The sequence below is a fragment of the Ictalurus furcatus genome, chromosome 4 (assembly GCF_023375685.1).
Source record: "Ictalurus furcatus strain D&B chromosome 4, Billie_1.0, whole genome shotgun sequence".
NCBI lineage: Eukaryota > Metazoa > Chordata > Actinopteri > Siluriformes > Ictaluridae > Ictalurus > Ictalurus furcatus.
Window position 1 is genome coordinate 427501 of NC_071258.1, and position 23421 is coordinate 450921.

At 46.7% G+C, this 23421-nt stretch overlaps 2 protein-coding genes across 6 annotated transcripts in view; both read left to right on the forward strand.

Moving 5' to 3' along the window:
• The window catches only part of ppp1r37 (protein phosphatase 1, regulatory subunit 37), a 36390-nt gene extending 20767 nt beyond the window's left edge, over nt 1-15623 (forward strand). The window contains exons 5-13 of one of the 4 annotated variants that reach the window (XM_053622378.1): nt 1056-1175; nt 2060-2210; nt 2464-2619; nt 3920-4032; nt 4926-5067; nt 7566-7732; nt 11104-12424; nt 12620-12721; nt 13556-15623. In XM_053622378.1, coding sequence (XP_053478353.1) covers nt 1056-1175; nt 2060-2210; nt 2464-2619; nt 3920-4032; nt 4926-5067; nt 7566-7732; nt 11104-12424; nt 12620-12708 — 2259 coding nt within the window. In that variant the 3' untranslated portion in view covers nt 12709-12721; nt 13556-15623. Of the gene's footprint in view, nt 1-1055; nt 1176-2059; nt 2211-2463; nt 2620-3919; nt 4033-4925; nt 5068-7565; nt 7733-11103; nt 12425-12619; nt 12722-12821; nt 13536-13555 lie in introns of those variants that run through there. The other 3 variants (XM_053622379.1, XM_053622381.1, XM_053622380.1) reach the window with 3 other exon arrangements.
• Nucleotides 15624-17166: 1543 nt separating this feature from the next.
• Nucleotides 17167-23041, forward strand: LOC128606345 (zinc transporter 10). 2 transcript variants are annotated; one of them, XM_053622386.1, is made up of 4 exons: nt 17167-19204; nt 19999-20558; nt 20634-20804; nt 21703-23041. In XM_053622386.1, the coding sequence occupies exons 2-4, from the start codon at nt 20006-20008 to the stop codon at nt 22344-22346; spliced, it is 1368 nt and encodes a 455-aa protein (XP_053478361.1). In that variant the 5' UTR covers nt 17167-19204; nt 19999-20005; the 3' UTR covers nt 22347-23041. The 2 variants fall into 2 exon arrangements, with proteins under 2 accessions (XP_053478361.1, XP_053478362.1); XM_053622387.1 differs by having other exon boundaries at nt 17167-20558; nt 21706-23041.
• Nucleotides 23042-23421: the final 380 nt, after the last annotated feature.

A 23421-nucleotide genomic window follows, 5' to 3' on the forward strand; every position in this document is an offset into this window, starting at 1 on the left:
GTGAGAGAGAGAGAGAGAAACAGAGAGAGAGAGAGACAGAGTGAGAGAGAGAGAAACAGGTTCTGTATTAAATGCAGTGAGACAGATGTGCATCTGGGATTAACATCTTATTTTGTTTCTGATCACTGCAGCAGGATTAACATTCAGAGCAGCACACACACACTCACGAACGCACACACACACACACACACACACACACACACACACACACACACACCCCTCCCTCAGCAGATGGATGAAGAGTTAAAAGCTCGGATCCCGGGCTGTGTACAGAGTGAATATTTGGAGTCTCTGCGTCCCGCCCATGTTTATTTACTGAACCATTTCTCTTCCTGGTATACCATCATAAACTCCTCCAAACTACTGACCCCTTAAACTCCACCCTCAGACACGCCCACTGGATTATTACTGAAGTGTGTGTGTGTGTGAGAGAGAGCTTAGTGATGGTGGTGATGATGGTGTGTCCAAGGTTGCCAGATTAACCAGCATCCACCTCACTCACCCTAATATGACTCATCACACACATCAATGACCCTGATCTGTTGTAATCTGTCAATTCACCCATTTCCTGTGAACTCGTTGGTGGGTTTAAAACCACGTGTCCAATCTGGCAACCCTGCACCATTTTAAATCATCACACTTCCAGCACTGTCTGATTTATTCTACACATACATGTCCAATCACCAAACGTCTGTCCTCACTCACACATGGGAGTGCTGGATTCAGTTTCTCCTCCCTGCTGTGCTTAAAATGTTTTCAGTGATGCGTTTCAATTTTATATCAAAATAAACACTAAGTAAAAGTGAATTCATTTATGCAACAGAGAACCAAACGAAAAAAACTTGTAATGGTCACTTTTGTCTTTTCACTTTGGGGTCTTATAATAAATAATAAACTCCAAAACTCTCTTTACATTTCGTTAAATACACTCACAAGGAGGAAAATACATTTTAAAAACATCACGATATCACTCCGAGCCCTAGCGGGGAACACCACTGAGGAAAGGTGTGTTAGACGTGTGTGTGTGTGTGTGTGTGTGTGTGTGTGTGTCTCAGGGAGCGTCAGCGTTATTCGATATGATCGAGTATTACGAGTCTGCCACTCACCTCAACATCTCCCACAACAAGCACATCGGCACTCGAGGCTGGCAGGCCGCCGCCCACATGATGAGGAAGGTGAGAGTCAGAACTGGATCATTACATCAAGTTTAAATCTTAACGCTTTTAGATAAATTCATGATGATATGATTGTGTTTATTCTTCCTCACGAGGTCACAGCAAAAAAAAACCCAGCAACGTCCTTGTCCCTGTCAAAGGGCCGCCATTTTATTTTAATGCCCCGCCCCTACTGTATGATTGACAGCTCAGATCTTCCTGCTGAAATAATATAAACACTCAGATTTTTGAAGTTCGTTTTCTTATTTGTGACATCAACATGTCTGACGGGGGGCGTCTTTTTATAAGACTAAATAAATCAAAAACTGCCATGAACAGATGTTTAATATTGTAGACAAAATGTACTACAGGTTCACCGTATCTTAAAAAAAATTAATAAATGCATTTATAAATTCTCCCAAAAATAAGACTGAATAAATAAGGTCTCCGACCCAGGGGGGAAATGATCGTTTGAAACGTGATGAGCTCCGTAGCAGCTCCAGAGACGTCATTTTAACCAGAAATGGAGCTCCAGAGTCGCTAAACTGGCCGGGTTCTGCACCTCGTTCTCAGGCTCTGTAGATCCAGATATCAGTCACTTCAGAAGTGCAGTGATGCCCAGGAGTGGTGCAGACTGTCCACTAAACAATGTGGTCATGTGACCAGCCTGCACGCTCTCTCTAGATTTGATCTCTGTATATATTTTAACTCTGTGGGTTAGACAGCTTGGGACCCCTGGTGTTCAAACTGTGAAATTGCATTAGATGCATAATTAATGGAACGCTAATTCCCATAAAGTGTCAGTCAGGTTAAAGGAAATCTTCACATCTCTCTAATAAAGACCAATAGTTAGAGCTGGATTATGTGTAGTTATGATGAGTGTGTGTGTGTGTGTGTGTGTCCAGACGAGTTCTCTGCAGCTCCTGGAGGCGAGGAACACCCCACTGCTGGATCATTCGGCTCCATTTGTAGCTCGAGCTCTGCGGATCAGCGGCAGTCTGACGGTTCTGCACCTGGAGAACGCGGGACTGTCGGGACGTCCGCTAATGCTGCTGGGTGAGAGAGACTATTTAGATTAGACTGGATCAGGCATAATAGGGTTAGAATGGATGATTAGTGTTGGACTAGACCGGATCAGATGTATTAGGTGTAGTGGTCTAGAAAACGGTGATATTTACCTGTACAGGTGTCACGACGTGATATTCATTAGTCAGTTCTGTTCTTTGTGACATTTTAAGTGCATTGTTTTGTTTGCTTGAAAGAGTTACCGTGTGTGTGTGTGTGTGTGTGTGTGTGTGTGTGTCCACAGCTACAGCTCTGAAGATGAACATGAACCTGCGTGAACTTTACCTGTCTGATAATAAACTGAACGGGCTGCAGGACTCGGCTCAGCTGGGAAACCTGCTCAAATTTAACTACAACATCCACATCCTCGACCTGAGGAACAACCACATCCTCGACTCAGGTCTCACCTTCATCTGTCTCTCTCTGTCCCTCTGTCTCTCTCTCTCTGTCCCTCTGTCTCTCTCTCTCTGTCCCTCTGTCTGTCTCTCTCTCTGTCCCTCTGTCTCTCTCTCTCTGTCCCTCTGTCTCTCTCTCTCTCCCTCTGTCTCTCTCTCTGTCCCTCTGTCTGTCTCTCTCTCTGTCCCTCTGTCTGTCTCTCTCTGTCCCTCTGTCTGTCTCTCTCTGTCCCTCTGTCTCTCTCTCTCTGTCCCTCTGTCTCTCTCTCTGTCCCTCTGTCTCTCTCTCTGTCCCTCTGTCTGTCTCTCTCTCTGTCCCTCTGTCTGTCTCTCTCTCTGTCCCTCTGTCTCTCTCTCTCTCTCCCTCTGTCTCTCTCTCTCTGTCCCTCTGTCTCTTTCTCTCTGTCCCTCTGTCTCTCTCTCTCTCCCTCTGTCTCTCTCTCTCTCTCCCTCTGTCTCTCTCTCTCTCTCCCTCTGTCTCTTTCTCTCTGTCCCTCTTTCTCTCTGTCCCTCTGTCTCTCTCTCTCCCTCTGTCTCTCTCTCTCTCCCTCTGTCTCTCTCTCTCTCTGTCCCTCTGTCTCTCTCTCTCCCTCTGTCTCTCTCTCTCTCCCTCTGTCTCTCTCTCTCTCCCTCTGTCTCTCTCTCTCTCCCCCTCTGTCTCTCTCTCTCTCCCTCTGTCTCTCTCTCTCTTTCCCTCTGTCTATCTCTCTCTCTCCCTCTGTGTCTCTCTCTCTCTCCCTCTGTCTCTCTCTCCCTCTGTGTCTCTCTCTCTGTCCCTCTGTCTCTCTCTCCCTCTGTGTCTCTCTCTCTCCCTCTGTCTCTCTCTCTCTCTCCCTCTGTCTCTCTCTCTCTCTCCCTCTATCTCTCTCTCTCTCTCCCTCTGTCTCTCTCTCTCTCTCCCTCTGTGTCTTTCTCTCTCTCCCTCTGTCTCTCTCTCTCTCCCTCTGTCTATCTCTCTCTCTCCCTCTGTCTCTCTCTCTCTCTCTCCCTCTGTCTATCTCTCTCTCAAACAGTAAATGTGATCTAACTGCAGGTAGGAACTGAAGTTGTGACTGAAGTCGGACTGTTGGATTAGTCTGAGGAATTGTTCTTTGTCATTTTATCTAGTCTATATATATATATATAAAATAAAAATAGGTAAAGATGGATTCACCCAGACATGTACTGACAGGATGCAGTGTGAGGTGATTGATCATATGTTTTAATGTTTACTCTCAAATCTCCATAAACGACAATACACTGTGTGTGTGCGTGTTGTGTGCGTGTTGTGTGCGTGTTGTGTGCGTGTTGTGTGCGTGTGTACAGGTTTGGCATATATCTGTGAGGGTCTGAAGGAACAGAGGAAAGGTCTGGTCACTCTGGTGCTCTGGAACAACCAGCTCACACACAACGGCATGGGCTACCTCGCTTCTGCACTGGTAACACACACACACACACACACACACACACACACACACACACACACACACGGCTGGCTTCACATCGTGTTTCCTCTGAAAACCAAACACGCAGAAATTCTGTAACTTTTTCATTCAAACCAAAAAACACCAAACTTACACTTCTGTCCTATTGGTAAATTTGTGCTCTGATTGGACTGTGTGTGCGCGAGTGTGTGTGTGTGTGTGTGCACTTGTGTGTGTGTGTGTGTGTGTGTGTGTGTGCGCGCGAGTGTGTGTGTGTGTTTAGTCTCCTTTTACTTTCTCTTCTCCCCCAAATGCATTCTGGGTAAAAGTATGAAGAGTAAGTACCGGTCCTCGGTGGCATTGATCAGACCCGTGACCGTATCTCACCTGCTCCTTCTCACTCGCTGCTGATGTCGTGTTACTGATGTGTGTGAAAAATATCAGAGTAAATGGAGATCAGATCTAGGGGGCGTGTCCTTCTGCGTAATCACCTGACACCACTGTCACTGATTGGCTGCATGAATCTACAGTCTGGGTGAGAAAGAATCAGCCCCAGCCTCGCGTCTCGCTTCTTCACACCATCCTGTGTGTTTTTATCACCACCTGTTGGTGGTGCTGTTGCGCTCGCGTCTACAAAAATACTAAATGATTCACTTTAAAAGATTTAACAGCAAATAATCTGAAGTGGAGCCGAAAATAAAACCTTGTACTGGTGTTTATTTATTTATTTATTTATTTATTTATTTATTGTTGCTAGCACATTTACACCAGATTCTGTTCATAACACACATTACACACTATTCCATCTGTCTCTCTCTCTCTCTCTCTGTCTCTCTGTCTCTCTCTCTCTCTCTCTCTCTCTGTCTCTCTGTCTCTCTCTCTCTCTCTCTCTCTCTCTCTCACTCTAGCCATGTACTCAGAGTTTGGAGACTCTGAATCTTGGGAACAATGCGGTTGGTAATGAAGGCGTGCTGAAGCTGAAGGATGGACTGATCGCGAATCGCTCGCTGCTGCGCCTCGGCCTCGCCTCCACCAAACTGTCGTGTGAAGGTACGGGCTGGAGCTCAGAGCCGCATCATCATTGTACATCATATATCAACCAGCCCGCTGCGTGAGGCGTGGCAGTGTGTTACACAGCACAACACACGCATCTACATCTGCTCTGGATTCAGGATCAAACTCACATCTGGAAACTAAACCATTTCATTCCTCAGATACACAAACATCAGTCCGTTATAAAATCTGCTTTTTTTACCAAAGTAATTATACACAATAACCGCATCACAGCAGTCTTTATTTTAGAACATAAAATCTAGGGCAGTGTTCTAGGATAATTATTGGCACCCTTGGTAAAGCTGGGTGGAGCGGATGAACGTTCAGATCCCTGTCCTGGATGAACCTCACGTGGTCTTCTGCTGGTGTAGAGCTCATCCACCTCAACGATTAACATGTGGAAATACTTTTCTTCCCACCACGGTTCTACAGAGCGGTTATTAGAGTGTCCAATCTCCTCTGACCCGCTCTCCTCCTCTGACCCGCTCTCCTCCTCTGACCCGTTCTCCTCTGACCCACTCTCCTCCTCTGACCCGCTCTCCTCCTCTGACCCGCTCTCCTCTGACCCGCTCTCCTCCTCTGACCCGCTCTCCTCCTCTGACCCGTTCTCCTCTGACCCACTCTCCTCCTCTGACCCGCTCTCCTCCTCTGACCCGCTCTCCTCTGACCCGCTCTCCTCCTCTGACCCGCTCTCCTCTGACCCGCTCTCCTCCTCTGACCCGTTCTCTTCCTCTGACCCGTTCTCTTCCTCTGACCCGCTGTCCTCCTCTGACCCGCTGTCCTCCTCTGACCCGTTCTCCTCTGACCCACTCTCCTCCTCTGACCCGCTCTCCTCCTCTGACCCGCTCTCCTCTGACCCGCTCTCCTCCTCTGACCCGCTCTCCTCCTCTGACCCGTTCTCCTCTGACCCGCTCTCCTCCTCTGACCCGCTCTCCTCCTCTGACCCGTTCTCTTCCTCTGACCCGCTCTCCTCCTCTGACCCGCTCTCCTCCTCTGACCCGCTCTCCTCTGACCCGCTCTCCTCCTCTGACCCGCTCTCCTCCTCTGACCCACTCTGCTCTGACCCGCTCTCCTCCTCTGACCCCTTTCTCCTCTGACCCACTCTGCTCTGACCCGCTCTCCTCCTCTGACCCGCTCTCCTCTGACCCGCTCTCCTCTGACCCAGTCTCCTCCTCTGACCCGCTCTCCTCCTCTGACCCGCTCTCCTCTGACCCGCTCTCCTCCTCTGACCCGCTCTCCTCTGACCCGCTCTCCTCCTCTGACCCACTCTCCTCCTCTGACCCACTCTGCTCTGACCCGCTCTCCTCCTCTGACCCCTTTCTCCTCTGACCCACTCTGCTCTGACCCGCTCTCCTCCTCTGACCCGCTCTCCTCTGACCCGCTCTCCTCTGACCCAGTCTCCTCCTCTGACCCGTTCTCCTCTGACCCGCTCTCCTCCTCTGACCTGCTCTCCTCCTCTGACCCGCTCTCCTCTGACCCGCTCTCCTCTGACCCGCTCTCTTCCTCTGACCCGCTCTCCTCTGACCCGCTCTGCTCTGACCGGCTCTCTTCCTCTGACCCGCTCTACTCTGACCCGCTCTCCTCCTCTGACCCACTCTCCTCCTCTGACCCACTCTGCTCTGACCCGCTCTCCTCCTCTGACCCCTTTCTCCTCTGACCCGCTCTCCTCCTCTGACCCGCTCTCCTCTGACCCGCTCTCCTCTGACCCAGTCTCCTCCTCTGACCCGTTCTCCTCTGACCCGCTCTCCTCCTCTGACCTGCTCTCCTCCTCTGACCCGCTCTCCTCCTCTGACCCGCTCTCCTCTGACCCGCTCTCCTCTGACCCGCTCTCCTCTGACCCGCTCTGCTCTGACCCGCTCTCCTCCTCTGACCCGCTCTGCTCTGACCCGCTCTCCTCCTCTGACCCGCTCTGCTCTGACCCGCTCTCCTCCTCTGACCCGCTCTGCTCTGACCTGCTCTCCTCCTCTGACCCGCTCTCCTCCTCTGACCCGCTCTCCTCTGACCCGCTCTCTCCCTCTGACCCGCTCTCCTCTGACCCGCTCTCCTCTGACCCGCTCTGCTCTGACCCGCTCTCCTCCTCTGACCCGCTCTGCTCTGACCCGCTCTCCTCCTCTGACCCGCTCTGCTCTGACCCGCTCTCCTCCTCTGACCCGCTCTCATCAGCACGGCTTTTCTAGACACTGCTGTGTGTGAACATTGCAGGGGATCAGCAGCTTCTGAAAAAACTAGCACCAACAATATGGAGATCAATGCAAATCAAAACAAATCTACCATCACAGTCTGATTTGCGAAAAGGAAAACGTGACTCAAACAAACAGAAGCGCTTTTCAAATACAAACGGCAACGTGAGAGAAACTGCAGACGTGGAATAAAATACGTGTACCGCCTTTCACAAATATAAAAACAATACAAGCCTAGATTTCAGATTCAAATAGCGTTTTCTTTACACCCTGGCATGTGTGTGTGTGTGTGTGTGTGTGTGTGTGTGTGTTCAGGTGCCGTGGCCGTGGCAGAGTTTTTCGCGGAGAGTCCGCGACTGCTGCGTCTGGACCTGCGGGAGAACGAGATAAAGACCGGAGGACTGATGGCTCTGTCGCTCGCTCTGAAGGTGAACACCTCACTGCTCCGCCTCGACCTGGACCGAGAACCCAAGAAAGAGACGGTGAGAGAAAACGAGAGGACATGGAACACACACACACATAAACACACACACACACACACACACACACACACACACACAGCCTCCTCTCCATCGCTTCTCAAGAAGGTTTATTGTAGTTTTAATCAGCAGGATGAAGGATCGCTTTAAACTCGCTCCAGACTGCAGGAATGAAGAGTTGTCAGTTTTTATAGACACTTCATTCCGGAGGTTTATTTTCAGGTCGTGGTCAGAGGAACAGGTGAGGTTACCAAATGCAGGTTTCGTTTATTATAACATTTCATTAATAACTTTATTGCATCATATTGTAAATAAACTAAAGGCAGCAGCTGTGGAAAATCTCTTTGATTTAGATGATTTGGTTTTAAACACCGCCTCAGATAGAAGCTCTTCGGTTTGTTTTTGTTTTGTATGGCAGTCTGCGTTTGTGCTTAAAAATGTTGGCATCCCATGTTAGAAAACAATACTGGTAAGATTTCTTTCAAATAAAAAAGTAGTGCTCCTCCTGTTGGTATTTGTGTCTGTGTAGAAGATTGTGTGTTTATTCTGAATAAAGTATTTAAATCACTACACTGCGTACGCTACAGCCCTGAAACGTTACAGCCCTGTTTAACGGAAGGTCATGTGACTGCGGCCGGCGTTTTAATCCAAAAAATTTGACAAACATAGTTATTATACCTTTATACTATTTTATAATCATTTCTATTAGTGTCCTGTGCAATGACTTTACATACTCTCTCTCTCTCTCCCTCTCTCTCTCTCTCTCTCTCGCTCTCTCTCTCTCTCTCTCTCTCTCTCTCTCTCTCTCTCTCGCTCTCTCTCTCTCTCTCTCTCTCTCAATGTGTGCTTTATTGGCATGACATCATTTTTTTTTGCATTGCCAAAGCAGTACACAACATCAGACCAAGAAAAGTAGGAATTGAACAAAACATGTTTAAAAAAAAAAAAAAAAAAAAACTCTGGGTGTTTATGATGGGAGGCGGGGTTAGGGTGGGTGGTAGGTGGGGTTAGGGTGGGTGGGTGTTTATGATGGTAGGCGGGGTTAAGGTGTGTGGGTGTTTATGATGTTAGGGTGGGTGGGTGTTTATGATGGTAGGCGGGGTTTGGGTGTGTGGGTGTTTATGATGTTAGGGTGGGTGTTTATGATGGTAGGCGGGGTTTGGGTGTGTGGGTGTTTATGATGTTAGGGTGGGTGGTAGGTGGGGTTAGGGTGGGTGGGTGTTTATGATGGTAGGCGGGGTTAAGGTGTGTGGGTGTTTATGATGTTAGGGTGGGTGGGTGTTTATGATGGTAGGCGGGGTTTGGGTGTGTGGGTGTTTATGATGTTAGGGTGGGTGTTTATGATGGTAGGCGGGGTTTGGGTGTGTGGGTGTTTATGATGTTAGGGTGGGTGGTAGGTGGGGTTAGGGTGGGTGGGTGTTTATGATGGTAGGCGGGGTTAAGGTGTGTGGGTGTTTATGATGTTAGGGTGGGTGGGTGTTTATGATGGTAGGCGGGGTTTGGGTGTGTGGGTGTTTATGATGTTAGGGTGGGTGGGTGTTTATGATGTTAGGGTGGGTGGGTGTTTATGATGGTAGGCGGGGTTTGGGTGTGTGGGTGTTTATGATGTTAGGGTGGGTGGGTGTTTATGATGGTAGGTGGGGTTAGGGCGTGTGGGTGTTTATGATGTTAGGGTGGGTGGGTGTTTATGATGGTAGGCGGGGTTTGGGTGTGTGGGTGTTTATGATGTTAGGGTGGGTGGGTGTTTATGATGGTAGGCGGGGTTTGGGTGTGTGGGTGTTTATGATGTTAGGGTGGGTGGGTGTTTATGATGGTAGGCGGGGTTTGGGTGTGAGGGTGTTTATGATGTTAGGGTGGGTGGGTGTTTATGATGGTAGGCGGGGTTAAGGTGTGAGGGTGTTTATGATGTTAGGGTGGGTGGGTGTTTATGATGGTAGGCGGGGTTTGGGTGTGTGGGTGTTTATGATGTTAGGGTGGGTGGGTGTTTATGATGGTAGGCGGGGTTTGGGTGTGTGGGTGTTTATGATGTTAGGGTGGGTGGGTGTTTATGATGGTAGGCGGGGTTTGGGTGTGAGGGTGTTTATGATGTTAGGGTGGGTGGGTGTTTATGATGGTAGGCGGGGTTAAGGTGTGTGAGTGTTTATGATGTTAGGGTGGGTGGGTGTTTATGATGGTAGGTGGGGTTAGGGCGTGTGGGTGTTTATGATGTTAGGGTGGGTGGGTGTTTATGATGGTAGGCGGGGTTTGGGTGTGTGGGTGTTTATGATGTTAGGGTGGGTGGGTGTTTATGATGGTAGGCGGGGTTTGGGTGTGTGGGTGTTTATGATGTTAGGGTGGGTGGGTGTTTATGATGGTAGGCGGGGTTTGGGTGTGAGGGTGTTTATGATGTTAGGGTGGGTGGGTGTTTATGATGGTAGGCGGGGTTAAGGTGTGTGAGTGTTTATGATGTTAGGGTGGGTGGGTGTTTATGATGGTAGGTGGGGTTAGGGCGTGTGGGTGTTTATGATGTTAGGGTTGGTGGGTGTTTATGATGGTAGGTGGGGTTAGGGCATGTGGGTGTTTATGATGTTAGGGTGGGTGGGTGTTTATGATGTTAGGGTGGGTGGGTGTTTATGATGGTAGGCAGGGTTTGGGTGTGAGGGTGTTTATGATGTTAGGGTGGGTGGGTGTTTATGATGGTAGGCGGGGTTAAGGTGTGAGGGTGTTTATGTTGTTAGGGTGGGTGGGTGTTTATGATGGTAGGTGGGGTTAGGGCGTGTGGGTGTTTATGATGTTAGGGTGGGTGGGTGTTTATGATGGTAGGCGGGGTTTGGGTGGGTGGGTGTTTATGATGTTAGGGTGGGTGGGTGTTTATGATGGTAGGCGGGGTTTGGGCGTGTGGGTGTTTATGATGTTAGGGTGGGTGGGTGTTTATGATGGTAGGCGGGGTTAAGGTGTGAGGGTGTTTATGATGTTAGGGTGGGTGGGTGTTTATGATGGTAGGCGGGGTTTGGGTGTGAGGGTGTTTATGATGTTAGGGTGGGTGGGTGTTTATGATGGTAGGCGGGGTTTGGGTGTGAGGGTGTTTATGATGTTAGGGTGGGTGGGTGTTTATGATGGTAGGCGGGGTTTGGGTGTGTGGGTGTTTATGATGTTAGGGTGGGTGGGTGTTTATGATGGTAGGCGGGGTTTGGGCGTGTGGGTGTTTATGATGTTAGGGTGGGTGGGTGTTTATGATGGTAGGCGGGGTTAAGGTGTGAGGGTGTTTATGATGTTAGGGTGGGTGGGTGTTTATGATGGTAGGCGGGGTTTGGGTGTGTGGGTGTTTATGATGGTTGTGTTGATTATTAACGGTGTTTGTCCAGTAAGTAGTTTAATGTGTCTCTCTCCTACAGGTGAAGAGTTTTATCGAGACACAGCGCACCCTGCTGACCGAAATCCAGAACGGCTGCAAGCGTAACTTCGTCCTTGCCAAAGAGAAGGAGGAATGTCAGCAGCAGATGAGGCAGTCGGTGTCCATGGCTGAAATCGCCACTGAGGACCCGACTCCTGATGAAGAGGTGGATACTGGAGATCAAGTCTCAGAGGAAGAAAAGACTGAATGTGAGCAGGATGAGCAGGAGGGGGAGCAGAAGGAGGAGGAGGAGCAGAAGGAGGAGGAGGAGGAGGAGCAGAAAATGGAGGAGAGCGAGAAGCCGAGTGAAGTTCGAGAGGATGAAGAACAAGAAGCAGCCACGCAGGACGACTCGGATTCCGATACCGACACTGATGACGATGACAATGAAGATGGAGAGACAAAAACAGCTGCACAGACATCAAGCCTGAACCAAACCCCGCCCCCCGTAAACAGCACCCGTAGTGCCTGTCAGACTCCACCCATTAGTACTCCTAGCCCCACCCCTGAGACAGCAAACGTGGTGTCAGGGATCAGAGTGACGGAAGCGAGTGTGATGAGTGGAACGCCGTCTTCACCCGGACGCTGCATCTCAGTGTCCAGCCCTGGGAGAGGGCACAAGATCTTCATGGTGACACGTGTGGAAAGTCCTCCTGAACAACAGCAGCAGCAGCAGAGCGACCTGATAAAGCGTGTCCAGGAGAATAAAACACCTTCTGAGTCATCTTCAAAACAACAGACAGTTTCTCAGGACCAACAGAGAGCAGAGAGAACCACTTCAACTCAGGAGACATCTGAGGAACCTTCACAAGTACCAGCAGAGTCTAAACCAGGAGAAATAGAACCATCACTCAGTACCACAGAGGAGCAACCTTCTACACACAGCCAAACGCAGCAGGGTCCGAATCCCAGCACAGAACCAGCCAAGGAAACAACGAGGGAAGAAATCGTGCACACTGAGCATGCTCAGATCCATCACACCGTCCCTACAGACTCTGAAGAACTGTTCCAGGATCAGCTGAAACCTGCTGAAGAAGTGCACGAGGAACCGAGCAGCAGTAATCCAAACGGTGAGCTGCAGGAGGACCTGGGAGAACATCTGGACACAGAAACGCCAAACGATGACCAACAGCTGGATAAAGACTCCTCAATGGAGCAGGACTTGGAAACAGTATACAGCTTTTCATCAGGAGAAGAGATGGAGAGTCTCGTCACAGCGCCACCTCCAGGCATCACCCTGCCGAACGGCCTGAAGCCCGAGTTCACGCTGCACCTGCTGGATCCCGAGGCACATAAAGCGGCCAGCTGCATCATGGAGCACAGTGAGTTTACCGTCGCTAATCTTTTGACCCAGGTGTTTTAACCCAGGTGTTTTGACCCAGGTGTTTTGACCCAGGTGTTTTAACCCAGGTGTTTTAACCCAGGTGTTTTAACCCAGCTGTTTTAACCCAGCTGTTTTAACCCAGCTGTTTTAACCCAGCTGTTTGACCCAGGTGTTTTTCCTTGTTGTGTGTCAGTGAGTGTGACGGCGGAGCTGAGCTGTGGTCAGGATCTGGAGGAGCTTCTGCTGGAAGCCAGTTTGGACGCGAGCAGAGACGCAGCTTAGTGCTGCAGCGACGGTGAGACTGAAGATCATTTTATACAGAAATTATTTCAGTAGAAACGTAATGTCGTCATTTTAAATCATTTATAATCTAAATCTAATAATTTATATAACAGATCACTTCCGTTATCATCATCTACAGAAGTTACACTGCAAGCGCGCAAATACAGCTTATAATCACAATAGACTGGAATTAAAGGAAACCTCTGAAGCTCCTCCCACCAGTTCCCTCACACACACTGCAGTATTTAGATGTAAAGGTGTTTGTGCTCGTGCATCACTGTCCTGCTTCCACGCTACACAAACTCCGCTGTATACAGGTCACAGGTCAGTCTTCTACACGTGTTTAATATAAAACGCTCCTCTGCCTTAGAGGACTTGGAGGTCACACGCGTTCTTCCTCAGTCACGTGACGATGTCTGACGGAGACTGGGGTCATGTTGGGTATAAAAGGTAACGCTGATATAAACCGTAAACAAGAAATTGGTTGTTGTTGACTCTGGGTATCTGCTAAAGCTAGCGGCGTCGTGTCGCGAATGAGGTTTCATTCATCAGCGAAGGATTAAAGCGCCGCTGCATCACACTCTGCAGCTAGAGAAAGTGAGGGATAAATCCTATCAGCACGGCATTGTGGGTAATGTAGGAAAACCTTTAACCAAGGGAAAAGAGAAGCACATGTCCATAAAATAATTTAAACTAAAGAATCAATCGTGGAGATCACGTGTTGATGATAAAGATGAATCTTCAGGTTGGTCAGGTGGAGGTTTCCTTTAACATTCTGTAAATCTGTGATTAAACCTGTGGGGTGTGTGTGTGTGTGTGTGTGTGTGTGTGTGTGTGTGTCCCACAGGGTCAAACCGTGAGCAGAGAGGGGGGAGGGGGGGCTTGCTCTCTTCCTCATCCTTAACTACAAACCCGAACTCTTCTTCTTACAGATGATTAAAACTTATTAAACACTTAAGAACAGCTGGATCACGGATCTTCACTCACTCTTGAGACATCGTCACGAAATCGTCACTACGCAACGAAACACAACGTAACGCAATCAACACAATTTTTTTCCTTTTTTCTTTAAGTGACTCTGATGAGTGGAAAATTTCATGCTGTTATCTCTCCCTACATTCCTCCTGATGATTCTGTAAAGTCCCAGGGCCTGGTACAAACCAAAGACACACACACACGCGCACGCACACACGCACACACTGTTCGGCTCACCGCTGCCCCGTGTGGACAATTGACATCACAGCAGCAGGAGAGCGGAGTCTGAAAATGTATAAGACTTTAATTCAGTTTCACTTTCACTAAGGACTGATTACACACAGACACAGATGCTGTGTGTGTGTGTGTGTGTGTGTGTGTGTGTGTGCGCGTTTGTGTGTGTTTGTCTGTGTGTGTGTCTGTGTGTGTGTGTGTTTGTCTGTGTGTGTGTGTGTTTGTCTGTGTGTGTGTTTGTCTGTGTGTGTGTGTGTGTTTGTCTGTGTGTGTGTGTGTGTTTGTCTGTCTGTGTGTGTGTGTGTGTGTGTGTGTGTGTGTGTGTGTGTGAGTGTGTGAGTGAGCGACAGAGAGAGAGCACAAGAGAGCCCATTCTGTCTTTGTCATCTTTGTTCCTGCTCTTTAAATTTCTGCTCAGTTCTTCGAGTTCATCTCTCTCTCTCTCTCTCTCTCTCTTTCTGTCTGTCTGTCTCTCTCTCTATCTCTCTCTCTCTCTATCTGTCTCTATCTCTCTCTCTCTCTCTCTCTCTCTCTCTCTCTCTCTCTCTGTCTGTCTCTCTCTCTCCCCCTCTCTCTCTCTGTTTCTCTCCCTCTCTCTCTCTCTCTCTGACTGTGTGTGTCTTAAGCATTGTGTTCTAATCTTCTGGATCTCATTTGTCTGACTCTGAAGACTTCTGAGTCCGAGTGAATGTTCCAGATCTTTGGGGAGCCTCTTCCGCTGTGGATTTTGCTCTGAACTCTCTCCTGCTGATTTTTCCAGATGTTTCCTGGTCACTCACGTTTCCTCGCATAAAGAAATTATATTAAACCGTTCAGACAGAAGTGTGTGTGCGTGTATGTGCGTGTGTGCGCGTGTGCGTGCGTGTGTGTGCGTGCGTGTGCATGTGTGCGTGCGTGTGCGTGCGTGTGCGTGCGTGCGTGTGCGTGCGTGCGTGTGCGTGCGTGTATGCATGCGTGCGGCTCTTCTCGTGTCTCTTCCTGCCTTTCCAGTTCAACACCTCGCCTTTAATTGTCCTCTTTATTTGTGCTGCTCTCAGAAATCATTTATTTTCTATTTATTTTATTAAAATGAGTTTTTTTTTTCCTTCTGTGTGATTTGTTTCTCTCCTCTTTTCCCCAGTCGGTCTTTTATTAGTTGTTACTGAGGGATTTGGTTTTTAAAGATTTTCCCCCCCATATTGGTGTATATTTTCAGATAATATAAAGAGCAATTATACTTTTTTTAGGGCTAGGGAGATCTCCTGGGGGTTTACGTTGATTCTATATGTATAAATTCGGGAATGGAGAGTAAACACTGTTTCGGAGGATGAAAGTTTTGGGAATGAATAAATGTGACACTATTGTACTGTGGGGTGACACTACAGCTACAGCCAGCAGGGGGAGCCAGAGACTCACACCACCTATAGTCTAGATCTCTGATGATGATGATGATGATGATGATGATGATGATGATGTAGTCTCTGGCCTCTGATTGGCTCTCAGCTTTAGCCCTTTGCTGAAAGATGATAAACAGGTTGATCTGCACATCATGTCATCATCGCTGTTCTCTGTGCCTCGCCTGGAACCATCCAATGTTTGTAATGCTTTCATTTTTAAATTTTTATCTGACCTGTTCAATGACTCAGAAATGTGCTGGTGACCACAATGAGATGTGCGTGTGGCCATTTTTGTTTGTTTCTCTCTCAAATAAATGCATGTAATGAAAATGAACACGTCTGAGATGCTTTTCTGGAACAATAACAATAACATTTTGCTTTATTTTTGCCGTATTATTCACCGACGGTGGGAATCTCGGGCGAGTTTAGTCCAGAAGATTGTAAATCCATTCTTTATCGTCGTTATTGAATAAAAGTTCACTTCCTCCAATAGTTTTTGGGTGAAGAAATGTAGGAGTGTAGTTGGGATTGTACAGTTTATTTATGGATTAGTGTTCCTTTAGAAAGTGCAGAAAATGAAACGCAGGAGAAAGATGCAGCAGCGTTGCAGCTTCAGAGAGCTGAATATTTTATCACTTAAAAAAAACATGTTTAAACTCTTCTTATTGTGATTGTTTAACAACATGCACCATTTTAGTGAAATCGGATCAGGAGGAAACTTTAACATATAAATAAAAAATAAATCTATTGTCATTGGGGGATGCTAACTTTTGCATTCGACTGTAAAGAGTGTGTGTGTGTGTGTGTGTGTGTGTGTGTGTACACGTACAGATAAAGATGAGTCCACAGGACCGTGGCGTATCGGAGCTTGGACACTTTCAGCACTAAAGAGGCGTAGGGATCTGGATTATCTCCTGACCTTCGACCTCGTCCAGTGAAACAGGAGATACGCTCTGATCCGTAACAGTCATGTGAGCGCTCGTGACCTTCTAACAGGATCGTTATTATCTTAAAGTTCTTCCTAAAGCAGGGTTTTCAGGGACGGCCTGGAGTCAGAGCTGGTGCAGGTACTCTAATCAACACACACGAGGTCAGAAAGTTCCTCTCGCTAACAATAAGGTGTGTGTTCTCTCTCCGCTCCTCACCGTCCTCCTCCATCCTCAGCCGATCTGAGCCGTTATTACAGCCGTGTGCCAGAACAATCAGCACATGCTGTGGTAATGTTAATGGAATTGTCTACAAGATTCAGTTCAGTGTTGTGTGTGCAGAGTGTTTAACGGTGGACATCGTCCCAGAGCAGCGGTACAGAAATATATACACTCAGGATATAGATGTTAAATGTATGAATTTATCCCTAATGAGCAGCCAGAGGTGACGGTGGTGAGGGAAAACTCCCTGAGACGATATGAGGAAGAAACCTCGAGAGGAACCAGACTCAGAAGGAACCCGTCCTCATCTGGGTGACACCGGATAGTGCGATTATAAATAAATACACCCCTTCTGTAAATGTGCTAATACTACATGCTGAAATAGTGCAGTTGTGTAAGCAGGAAATTCATTACAGTTTCTACAGGAAGTCTGTTGTGTTGAACTTCTCCACTGGTCACTGATGGAGACTCCAGTGCAGAACTGTTTGTGGTGATTGTAGTGTTAAACTGAACTGAACTGAAAACTGAACTGAGGTCCAAAGCATCTTCATGGTTTCAGAGATAATCGCCAGGATCCTCTGGTACATGACGTAAGAAGTGTCTGTGTTTTGGTTTCTGTTATCTGTGTAACTGTTCTGAGTTACAGGATGTGATATTATATCTGCTGCTTCAGCTGCAAAATAAGAACAAAACATCTTTTAATTATTAACGAGGTCAGTGAGTCAGAAAATGGTGCATGTTGGCAGATTGTGTACAGACTATGAACCTCTTCTTCTGTCTGATTTTCTAGCACCAAAACATTACACTGTTATTATTAAAGACTCGGACAGAGGTTTTATCTACAGGACGCGATGTCCTTTCTGAATACGTTTCTTGATGCAGATGGAAATTTTCCTCCTGTTTTGATCTCTTCAGCTGAGAAATATTTTATATTTTGACTAAATAATTTTTGCTCTGTGACTTGTGGGGTCTGGGAGTGGTTCACAGTGGGGTCTCGGGCTTTGGTACAGTGTCGGAGCGGTCCACGGTGGTGTCTCGGGCTTTAGAAAGGTCTGGGAGTGGTTCACAGTGGGGTCTCTGGGTTTAGAGAGGTCCAGGAGCGGTCCACGGTGGTGTCTCGGGCTTTAGAAAGGTCTGGGAGTGGTTCACAGTGGGGTCTCTGGGTTTAGCGAGGTCCGGGAGCGGTCCACGGTGGTGTCTCGGGCTTTAGAAAGGTCTGGGAGTGGTTCACAGTGGGGTCTCTGGGTTTAGCGAGGTCCGGGAGCGGTCCACGGTGGGGTCTCGGGTCTCAGCGCTCTCTGTATGTCTGTGTGGAATGTGCTCGATGTTGCTTTAGTGTTTCCGTCGTGTCAAACACAATCTACTGCATCGGCTTTAACGCCGATGTCAAAACACTGGGGTTTAAATACTGATCCCTTTTATCTGCTCCTATTCACTCGGGCTGCTCCGCTTCACTGCAGCTTCCTGAGCACGAGCTTTAAACTTTCTCACGGTTTTGGGGAATTATGAGCAGAGAAATAGGCTACAATTGTGTTTAACCTTTATATAATAAAGAGAAGTTCACTTTTATTAATATAACTGGAGAGTGTTTTAGTCCATGTGACTTCACCTCATCACACGCCTGCTGTGTACACCTTTTTTTTAAATTTCTGTTTCCTTAAACATGGGGGTGGAGTTGATATTTGTAGAGGTGGGATTATGCTATGATGGGGTGTGGTTTTGTTCCGATGGGGCAGGGTTTAGTTCCTGTCAGATGCACTTATGATTACGTGGGGTGGGGTTAAGATAAATTCTGATGGGGCGGTCTTAAGCTCCAGCAGGCGTGGTTAAGCTCTGATGGGGTGGGGTTAAATTCTGGTGAAGCGCAGTTAATTTCGCATTGGGTGGGGTTAAGCTTGGGTGTGGCTGATGGGGCCAGTGGGGTGGGTTAACTTCTGATGGGTGGGGTTAAACTGTGGGCCCTAAGTTTCGGTGGGGTTAAGTTCCTTTTGGGGCAGAGATAATCTCTGCCAAATGTATCGTTGCCAGAATAATTTTAGATATACATTTAGATATTTTAATAGAATTTTAAAGCCAAAACCAAAAAATAATATAATGTATTAAACCTTTAGGAAATAGAAAATAGAACCGAAATATTTTCCTGAGATTAATGTTTGAAACTTCACCTTTAATTCTAGTTGAAGTTTATAACTACATGTTGATGTTTGTGAAATTAATACCCTTTACAGTTGCACTGCTTTAAAATGAAAGGGCGGGTGTGATTTGTTATTGCTGAACAGTGATTTTGTGTTTTTATGAACTGTTTATCTTTAAGTCTCTGGAGGTTTAATGAGAGAGGGAGAGAATTCCCTCACATGATAGTGATTAGGAGCAGACGCATGAGAGATTCTGATCTATATGGGAATGTATTTCACACACAGAGAGAGAGAGAGAGAGAGAGAGAGAGAGAGAGAGAGAGAGGAGTTGTTGTGGAGCTGCAGGAGTGGATGAGGTGACTGTGGTAAATCCTGAGGAAAATTAACAGACTTTCTGGAGAATTTTCAGGGAATCCTGCTGCAGTGAAGTTGTGAGATTTTTAAACACTCAGACAGAGAGACACAGAGAGAGAGAGAGAGAGAAAGCTAGAGAGAGAGAGAGAGAGACAGACAGACAGACAGAGAGACAGAGAGAGAGAGAGAGAGAGAGAGCTATCACTCTGAGAAAACCACAACCTGCTGGAGAGAGGAGAAGGAGAGAGAGAGAGAGGAGAAACAGCATTAAAAGGTTAGTATCTTCGTACCTTAAAGTATTTATCTGTTTGTTTGTTTGTTTGTTTGTTTGTGTTTAGTTTTGAGTGGTTTGCTCGTGATGGTTTAATTAACTGATCCTCCTGTAACTCAGTCTCGGGTCAGAGATATTTCTATAACTGGAATATCTTCATATTATTTTGTATTTAATTAGAGATTTTTTTTGCACGTGACTAAACAACCGGTAACACTTCAGTGACTTTCTACAGTTTATTTATGTATTTATTTATTTACTGATGAAGAGTCTGGAATCAGGGGGTTTTGTTTTGTTTTTTTGTTTTTTGATCGATTTGATTTGATAGATATTAAATAAATTTAACGGTAATCACTAAGAAATGTGTTTATGACCACTAACAAATATATACCCCGCCTTTTTTTAAAATTAACTGTAATATGTGCTGAAGAATATTCAATATTCTTCTCCAGCTTTATAGTTATCATTGCAACATAGTTTATTTTATATTATTTTATTTTATATTAGAAATCATGACAGGTTTATTTTCCGTCCTCCAACAGGGGGCGCTGTGAGCCACATTAAAAGTGTGTCAGTGAATTCCACTGGGATTAAAAAACAGAGCCACAGATCCAGGTCGTTGTCTATAATGTTTAGAGATTAAAGTTTATAAAATGAGAAAAAGAAAACAATAAAGAAGTAAACATGTGCTGCGATAGTAGAAAAGAAAGAAAACAGACGAGCTCTGGGTGTGAGATGCTGAGATGAGAAAATAAATGTAATGTGCTATGGTGTGCATGTGTGTATGCGTGCTGTAGGTGTGTGATGGACGGGTCAGCGTTGTGGGTGGAGCCTCTGCACAGGTGCATGCTGGTCCTGACGAGTGCGCTCCTGCTGTGTGAGGTCATCGCTGGACGTCTCTGTAACTCCCTCATTAACATGGTGGACAGCTTCCACACCCTCTACGTCCTCATTGGCCTGATAATCTCCACACGAGGTGCTGAGGAGAACCCCAGTGTCTCTGCAGAACCCAGAACAACAGAACCACAGAACGCGTCGTGTCCCGACTCCGGCGCTGAGGAGAACCGCACCTCTCCACTCTCTGGTGGATGTCGGTACTCTCGGTTCCGCGTGCAGCCGGTCGGAGGTCTGATCTCAGCCCTGCTGCTCTGCTCACTGTGTGTGTCCTTCAGCTTCGATATCCTCAGCCACACCCTGCAGCCACACCCCATACAGCGCCCTCTACTGGCCACGGCTGTAGGTGCAGTCAGTCTGATGTTTAATCTTCTGCTGCTGGTGTGGAGGAGACTGAGAAGACCAGATGCAGGAGTTAAAGAACTCGGAAAAGGAGACACAGAAACTCCTTTAACTCCAGCAGGTATGATTTTTTACATGATTTTATTCTGTGTCTTTGTAAAGACTTTTTGAACATGTTAAACGCCTCCTCTACAAGGTTCTCCTCACGATGGTGTGCTGATGTTCTGTAACCCCGGAGTGTCCAGCGTTCTCCATCCAGACTCTCAGGATCACACCATCCATCCCCAGCCCAACTCCATTTCCCATGATTCCACTCGCACAGAAACAGTCGGAGAGTCTCAGAGCAGCAGCAGCTCAGGCCATGCAGGTGAGAAACGTTCCTCAAACACCACCACATAAACTGTCCAACTCTTCCACTCAGATTACAGTGTGCTGGTTATAAATCAGTGCAAACTGATAAGTGTGAGATTTTTATTAATCATTCTGGATTGGTTTAGAAGTGTTAAACATGGGCAAAAAAAAGATGAACATGCAGTCAGGTCCATAAATATTTGGACGTTGACAAAGTTAGCGTTGTTATTTTATCCGTCTGGAACAGAACACTGGAGCTGAAATGACATCCAGATCATGTTGGGGGAAATGTGTAGAACTGTGAGGTGTACAGGGCGAGATTACCTGCTCACATTCAGACACATGCTTCAGTACGTCACACTGCACATAGACAACCATCTGAAGTTCACTTGGAAAACAACCCAAGATTTATTGAAGGTAAAGAAGTGGAATGTTCTGCAGTGGCCGAGTCACTCACCTGAGCTGAACCCAACTGAGCTGCAGTTCACCTGCTGAAGGTCAACCTGAAGACAAACAGCTGAAGACCAAGCAGGAAGTGAAGACCACTGCAGTACAACCCTGGCAGAACGTCACCTGGGAAGAACCCCAGCGTCTCCTGATGTCTTGCAGAGACTTTAAAGACTTCATGCAGTCACTGATTCATAACCAAGTATCAAAAACAACTATTTAATTCCAGTCACCTTTGGTGCTTTAAAAAGGAGGAGACACATCTACACAGTGCTGTAGTTCCTGCACCTTCCACCCCATCTGGACGTAAATTCCCTCAAATTAAAGCTCGTATTAATTCATTCATTTCAACTCCAATATCCTGGGCTAGACAGCTAAGATATCTGGAACTCTGTCAAGACGCACATATCTGTGGAGCTGGGTGTATATACACTAACGATAACATTACGGTGTGGTGTTTTTGACAGCAGGTCAGCGGTGTGATGTGAGCAAGTGTATCAGAACCATCACCGCAGTGTTCCACAGCCTCCTGGGTTCTTCTCTGGTTCTGCTGAACGGACTCCTTCACCTTCTCTGTGTGAGGTTTCAGTGGAGCTGTGACGTGATCGTGTACCTGGACCCGGGGTTCTCCATGCTCACCGTGCTGGTTCTGATAGCAGTGGTGGTTCCTGAGCTCTGGCGTCACGTGTTACTCCTGCTCCAGGCGTCTCCATCGGGCCTGTGCATGGAGGAGCTGACGGTGGAGATCGGGCGTGTCCCCGGCGTGTTAGCCGTGCACGAGCTCCACGTGTGGCAGCTCTCCGAGACGTGCGTCGTGGCCTCGGTGCACGTTCACTGGCCGTCGGGTCTGAGCGCGCTCGAGTGTTCTGAACTCCTGATTAACATCACGGAGGTGCTGAGGAGGTTCGGGGTGAAGCGCTGGACCGTACAGCCCGAGTTCCTGACCTTTCACCCCGAGGACGCCGCGTTACGGCCAGACTGCACTCTGCGCTGTGGGACAGCGTGTGTGAGGAACATGTGCTGTTTACCTCCAGAGGAACGTTTCAGCTCCACGTCTGTCCACGTGCACGACAAGAAGCAGGACGTCATCATTCAGAACACACACTTATAACGCTGATCGTAAATATTCAGTATTATAGCAGCTACAGCTTTCTCTAACTGCTTCTGTCTGAACACATTCTCTAAAGTATTAAAAGGTTCATTTCCAAATATAAACATTTTGTTTTTCTCTAACGGTCTCTCATCAGGACCGAAAACAATCACACATGGAAGTTATTTACATAAATGTTATTCATTTGAATATTAAATATAAACGATAAATATGGGACCCACTTTAGGAATTTACATTTACAGCCGTAAACTCATCCATGTATAGTTGTATTGAAGGTTTTCATTTGGATTTAACTTTAGACGATTTCGAATTTGTATTGAAATATTAAACTCGTTTCTAATTCACATTTTAATAAAGATAGAATTTCATTTAAAACATTTCAGTGTGATGCTTTGCTGCTAAACGTAAAGACTGAAACAGTTCATATTTCTGTAAACTATCTATTTATACGTAAATAAATATGAAATATAAAAGCAAATTCCTACACAAATTGAATCCTATATTTAACATTTACATTTGTTACTTACGTTTATATTAATAAAAAGCTCACTGTTAAACGCTGGACAGGTTTTACAGGCCTTTGTGAATAAAGTCTGATTCGTCTGCACTTTATAAATATTATAAACAAAAGTGTAAACGTGTCGTTTGCTTTATTTTCTGATCATACTAAAGCAGCACTGTTAAAAGTCTGTATGATGTGGATATGTTTTCACACTCAGAGCTGATTAAGCATTACACTTCGATAAATAAATGTTTTTTAAGGTGTACCATGTCACTGGTTTTGTCTGGTATTAATATCAATATTTCTGAAATTGATGAACATTTCTGGACGATATGATTGTATGATTTGTTTTGTTTGTTTGAGATTTGTTTGTTTGTTTGTTTATACCACATGACATGATTGAAACATCCATTATTACTTACTTTCATTCTTTTGAACACAATGTCCATCAACAAAAAGAGACCAATGATAGGTACATCCTAACACCACACACAGAGAGAACCATTGTGGATGGGATAGAGGGGGTGCCAATACTTTGTGCAGCGCAACAGTCAGTATATTATACAGTAGATG

What these genes read in the sequence shown, in the direction of transcription:
- LOC128606345 (XM_053622386.1), top strand. Translation starts at nt 20,006, where the DNA reads ATGGACGGGTCAGCGTTGTGGGTGGAGCCTCTGCACAGGTGCATGCTG. An exon ending in AACTCCTTTAACTCCAGCAG is followed by an intron (nt 20,559 to 20,633) that starts GTATGATTTTTT and finishes CTCCTCTACAAG; the next exon opens with GTTCTCCTCACGATGGTGTG. An exon ending in CAGCAGCTCAGGCCATGCAG is followed by an intron (nt 20,805 to 21,702) that starts GTGAGAAACGTT and finishes TGTTTTTGACAG; the next exon opens with CAGGTCAGCGGTGTGATGTG.